The 6,000-nt window shown below is 34.4% G+C and overlaps 1 protein-coding gene across 1 annotated transcript in view; it reads right to left on the bottom strand.

Moving 5' to 3' along the window:
• Nucleotides 1-683: 683 nt before the first annotated feature.
• The window catches only part of TBC1D19 (TBC1 domain family member 19), a 54,528-nt gene continuing 49,211 nt past the window's right edge, over nucleotides 684-6,000 (bottom strand). Inside the window, exons 17-21 of the mRNA XM_082482786.1 lie at nucleotides 5,328-5,437; nucleotides 4,004-4,095; nucleotides 3,139-3,254; nucleotides 2,076-2,146; nucleotides 684-1,058 (exon numbers count right to left, since the gene is read on the bottom strand). Coding sequence (XP_082338912.1) covers nucleotides 984-1,058; nucleotides 2,076-2,146; nucleotides 3,139-3,254; nucleotides 4,004-4,095; nucleotides 5,328-5,437 — 464 coding nt within the window. The 3' untranslated portion in view covers nucleotides 684-983. The remainder of the gene's footprint in view (nucleotides 1,059-2,075; nucleotides 2,147-3,138; nucleotides 3,255-4,003; nucleotides 4,096-5,327; nucleotides 5,438-6,000) is intronic.

The following is a 6,000-nucleotide window of genomic DNA, read 5'->3' as shown; positions in this document are numbered from 1 at the left end:
CAGTGGAAAAAGCTGGAAGACGTCACAAAAAGGCAGCAGACGATGAGCCAGCCTGACAGCGTAGTGACAATCCGTCACACATCGATATGAGTTTGGATTCTGAACTGCAGCCTGAGCTGTTGAATCAGAGAGGCTGGAAAACTGGCAAAGGCGTAGTGCTGCTCTCCCAAAGAGGGTGTGGGGCACGGCAAAAGGACTCTTGGCATCGATCTCCGGGGAATATTTTGGCTCACGTAAGGACTGGCTCCAACAAGTTCTGAAGGAAGCTATGCTCAGGCCTTCTCTGCAGGGGAACATATTTTATGACACGGGGCCTTTGGTGGGACTCTGGGTAGGAGTTTAGAAGGTGCCCGACAGAGCTGTATACCTAACTGAAGATGAATGAGGAATGCATGACTACGTCTCTGTATGTGAAAAGAATAAATGGAAGGGCTAACGTGAGAAAGAACATGGAGAAAATATCTGTGAAGAGAGTAAGTAAGATAGAGATAGCAGAACCGGCATATGATCCTATCTTTTTCTTAGAAAATGAGAAAAAATTCTTGCAAGTTGAAGTATCTTTCTTCTCTCGATGGTATTCGAGCTGATACCGTCTAAGCTGTGAGCTTGAAAAAGTCACTTCGTATTAAAAGAGAGCTTTTACAACTGGCATTAACACCACAACACTCAGATCCCGAATTGTATTTACTTTAATTAATTTAATATTACATGCATTTCAGACACTGATTCATATTGTTTATTTGCACAAGTAGTCATTCTCAATGTACAAATAATAAGCATTGCTGTTACGGTGAAATTCAGTAGCATGCACTGCACATACTCCTGTGCAAAGTTACTGGTTTTAGTTAGAAAATTTTAAGGTCATGATTTCTAAATTAATATTATACATACAGTTTAATTTTGGTTTTATGCAGACATTGCATAGTTGATGATTAGCTTCTCAAGAAAGACTGGAATTGTGGTACTAGTATTGTTGAAGCAGATCAAGTGACAGTAGCAAACAAGAAGATTTGAAGAAGAGGCATAACTTTCAGGGTTGAAAGGTCAGCAAGTACAGCCTAGGATAAAAACCAAAAAGGCTTGTTAAACTTGACATTTGAGTAAAATTTCTTTAAAGCAAGTCAAGAAGTCAGAAAAAAAATCAAATACTGACTACAGTACTAACAATAACTAGATTCAGACCTGACTAGGAACAAATTATGCTGTTTTATGTTAGTGTGCAGAATGCCTTATTATTTTTCATTCTAACATTTCAAAGAAAAAGCATGTTTACATACATAAACCAAGTAACTTTATTTTAGCCTTTAGCATTACTTCAAATATACATGGCATCATGGGTGAATAAGGGGTCTAATATTTCAACTTGCTTCTAAAAATAATTGGGAATTAAGAATCCTTATCCTGTGGCTTGGCTAGTACTTGTGAAGTAAGTCCAACGTAATGACTCAAACAGTCAATGTCTTCTCATGAAAGTATGGTTAAAAAAAGAGAAAAAGAAAGAGCCATCACAAGCTCTCAAAATTTTAAAAACAGACATCATCAGATTTTTGGGAAAAAATATGTTTTAACAAATTACTAGAGATAAACAATAATAATCTTCACCTTAATGACTTAGTTTTCTTCATTTCCCATCTGTAAAATGACAGTACTCACAGTGAAATTTTGGATTCAATACTGACAAAAATAACGTTGTATAACTTTTGTAATATCAAAAAGCACAGAAGCAACTACATTAAAACGCCCTGAGGAAAAAAAGGTACAAACGCCCACAATATTTCAAAAATAGTATATCCCACAAACAATTATATATTGAAATAGGAAAAAAATCTGATTGTACCAAATAACTTGATAACATTGCATTTTTTGTAGCAAATACACTCTTTTATTTCCTTTTACTCCAGAAAAGCAGTATTATGTACTGCATGTTCATAATTTCCTTAGTTTTTTTATCTAAGGTAAGAATTTAGGCAGAAAGATTTGCACTATGTACCACGTGCCATGTCAAGCTTAAGTTACTCTTGTTGGCAAAGCATCAGAAACTATTTCAATCTCCTCCAACTGAAACTTATCCTTACTTCAGCTGCAGCCAGCGATGTCACCTCCATCAGGTTGACTGCTCGGAAAGCAAACACAGCAGCTGCCAGGACTGAAAGAAAATGCCCAATATTTAAGTTGCTGACCCATTAATCAGTGGTTAGAATTCATCTTGATGTAAAATACCCATTCTCACTCCCTCAGAGTAATTATTTTGATTCTGAAGAATAATATACAATGTATGGCTGTGTTTCAGTTTCCTTGGCCATTCTTTAAAACAAATAGGAAAACCACAACATTCTTTCAGAAAAGTCCGAGTGAAAATGCTTGAGTTTAAGATGACTAGCTTTTAATTAAAAGGGACAAGGTGATGTACAATTAGTTCATTTCTAAGCCAATAATTTTAATTTATTTAAATTATTTCAGTTATGAATACTATATAACATTTTTAAAAATGTTCATGTATTTTGTACTATCTTATATAATTATATCTCTCTACATAGCTGTCTTATACGTACAAGTGGAACCAAAACCTTTTCTCTTCTATTCACCTACTTCATATTTAAAAACTGACCCAACTGAAGATACATGTCGTCTTTAGAGCCCCCATCTTAAACCTTGCATAAATCTTAGGACATTATTTCCTTTATAAAAAATAAGTACAAAACTTTCAAGGTCTCTTAAAAGATGGAACTTTGAAAGAAGAAATCCAGCAAAATCAGGGGAACTCTCAGTTTCTGTAAGTACTGAAGAAGTACTCCTCATAAATGACTAACACGAATCTTGTATTTTGTGAAAGGTGATGAGCTTCATTTATTGTTACCACTAAAGCTGGGAGAACATCCTATATTCTGTTCAGGGAGCACTTGGCATTTTTGAAGTGCTATCATAAAAAAAAAAAATTACCTCACATATTCTTGTTAGAGATACGGTATTTATGCAATTCTAGTTTTCTAAAAGTTATACTCTTTGACGTGTATGTAATCTTCTTTCAGCATTCAAAGAACAACTATTTTCTTCTTGCCACAAAATACATTGAAGCTAACATGTATTTGCTTTACATCCATCTGAATTTAACACGTTGTGTAAAAATAATTCTTTTACCAGCAAGAATTTCTAGAGAGTTGTATCCCAGGATTCTGTCCCACAGAAGCAAGAGCTGATCTGTAGCTAAATAACCAGAAAATGCTCGTACCATCCATTTAAATGAAATTCTTAGCCTGCAAACAAGTGATAAACAACAGTTATTCTATTTCTGTCTCCCATAATGATCAGACAAATCCTCTATAAATTGAAAATATTTCATTATTTTTCTGCATTTCTCTTCTAGGAAGAATAGCCATTTTCTCTTGCTGCATTAATAATCCACATTTTCCTTTGCAACAGCCATCAGAAAACTATTTAACAATAGAAAACTATTTGACAAAGTACCAATATCATTAAAATATTCTGACCAAAAAGTCACATTAGACGGATCCTCAGCTATTATCGCCCCCAATGTTTCATTGTTTCTGCTATTCTGCTATTATGATGGATACCAATTATAACAGCAATACTTTCAGGTTCTATTGCACTTGGTGACATGAGTACACCATAGAATGACAGCCTCTTGCTCTCTCTCCCCTTCCCGTAGCTTCTGCTATAACTGTCATCTCTGTGTCTTCTGCCCCCTAGGAAATAAATTACTTAGTTCCATCAGATATGACATGAATAACTGAAACTTAGGTGAATAATGCAGCGTTTCTCATAGAGCAATTCTCATCTCTTTTTCATAGAACATACAGAAGAAATGCACAAAGCACATACACGCAGGTTAGACAAAGGACTCCGACTGACTTTCAAGGAAAAACGGCACATTGACGTTTGCACTTCTGAAAAAAATTCCCATATTTTTAAAATTAAAATACTACTGAACAGCATTTTCAGAACAATGAACCTGCAACACTTGTAGTCAGAAAGAAGTACTTACGGCTGAGCTCCAATTTCTCGAAGATGATAAAAGAGCTGGGGCAGGTGGGTTTGTAGAAGAGTCTCAAACAGCAAACACAATGATACAATGCCCTAATGAGACAAGATCATATCCTGAATACTAACACTCATCCTGTCAAATCTGAGAAAGCAGTATCAGCATGTAAATATGCATGAATTTTTAATTCAAGCAATAAAACACTATTAATGATACAATATACACCTCAGGTAAGCAGGGCACAAGCAGCTCTAATGTCTTCAGTCACTAAAGCCTTGCTCCTACAATTCTTTGTATGTATTAGCAACATAGTATGTTTTGACAGTTCCTTTCAGCTCTAAGTTACTTATGGTATTTGTATGTCAGGGTCTAAGTACTTAGTGGGTTATGATAATACAACCTACTTGAAATATTTTCATTTTGATGAAATAGACCTCAGTTGCACCAAAAATCAGAGAGGTAGTTTCTCATATTGTCTGTTAAGTACAAACAACCAACTATGGAGATAACTACAAAAAAGTTAAATGTAAACACATTTTAAAATTTCTTTTAGAAATTACCATGAAAATGAATAGATTCCTGTCTGACTGGTTTCCCTGCTATTAATGACTGAAAGCACAATGCACAGCCTTGAAATGATATATCAAGGAAGTGGTTTTATTTTAACCAGGAGATGTTTTCAGAAAGTAATATAACCATTCAGCATTTTCAGAAGGAAAGACAAAAAATTACCATGTTTTATTCTTCAAAAATAGAAGATAAGCCAGTTTCTACAATTGTCTTACATTCGAGAGAGCTGGTCCAGGTCATAAATATAACTAAATAATTTCCATTCAACTAGTAGTGCTAAAAAGCATGTGCTGTCACACAAAGATACTTGAATTAAAGAAACAGACATTAACTTGATATCACTGAAACAATATCTGTATATACATGACTACATTTTAGCCCCTCTACCCCAGAAAATACTAAAGTTTGCACTTACATGTCATTAATTAAAATGAAAGTGAGTATGCATTTATGTGACTTCTTGAAAGGAGAAACCGATTACATAAAAGACTTGACCCTCAAAAAAACCCCACACCCTCATAAAATGAGGGCTGTTCTATTTTAAAGTACATGATATTCTATAGCAAAGACTAACATTGATGAAAGAAATATCCAAAATATCCAAACTGGAGTTACCTAATAATTTTTCCAAGTTTACCTGAAACATTATATTTAAATGGACATATTTCAATCGCATAGAAAATCATGCCACTGTATCTTATGTTTCCATAGCAAACAGAATATCAAGTGAGTGGGTTTTAATTCCTAATGAACTTACAGAGGGATGAGAAGAGATGGAATGGAGTCTGAAGAAAAAACGCACATACATCTCACGGAATATCTGATACAATTTGGAAGGTTCATGGTACAGAAAACAAAGTGGAGCAACTGAAAGGATAAAAGAATTATAATTGACTCAACACTGTAAACTGCTAAAAGAATCCAATGATTAAGTGCATGAAGTATGAGGAAAAAACAAGCAATTTATAGTAGTACAATTCACAAAAACAATACTAAACCAGTTATTCAGAAAGAAATATTTTATAACAGAGTATTTTTTGACATAAAAAGTTAAGAAAGGGAGTACAATACATACTAGTTACTAGTTCTATATATTTCAAGAATCTAAACTAATGAGAACCTGCTTACTACAGTGCTGGTTTCTGAAGCTGAGGAAATATGCTTTAAGGATAGTTTCTCTGGGATGTAGGGCAATGATTATATTGAACAGTGCAAGTATTTGATTCAACCATCTGTAACTTCCAATGTGCCCTTGGGCTAGTGGCGATCTTCAACTTGGTTCCCCATTTGAAAGACTGGAATAAATTCACTGCTTGAAGATGGGCATTGTGAAAATGAAAATATTAAAAAATAGCTTTTTGTTGCCACAATAACATCACCTAAGTATGACAGACTGATAGAGACCTCTATTTCTTATAAGTTCTGAAAGC

This window comes from Vanellus vanellus, assembly GCF_965231255.1.
Source record: "Vanellus vanellus genome assembly, chromosome: 4".
Taxonomy (NCBI): Eukaryota; Metazoa; Chordata; class Aves; order Charadriiformes; family Charadriidae; genus Vanellus; species Vanellus vanellus.
Note: the sequence above shows the minus strand (reverse complement) of the source record. Positions and strands in the feature narration are given on the sequence as shown.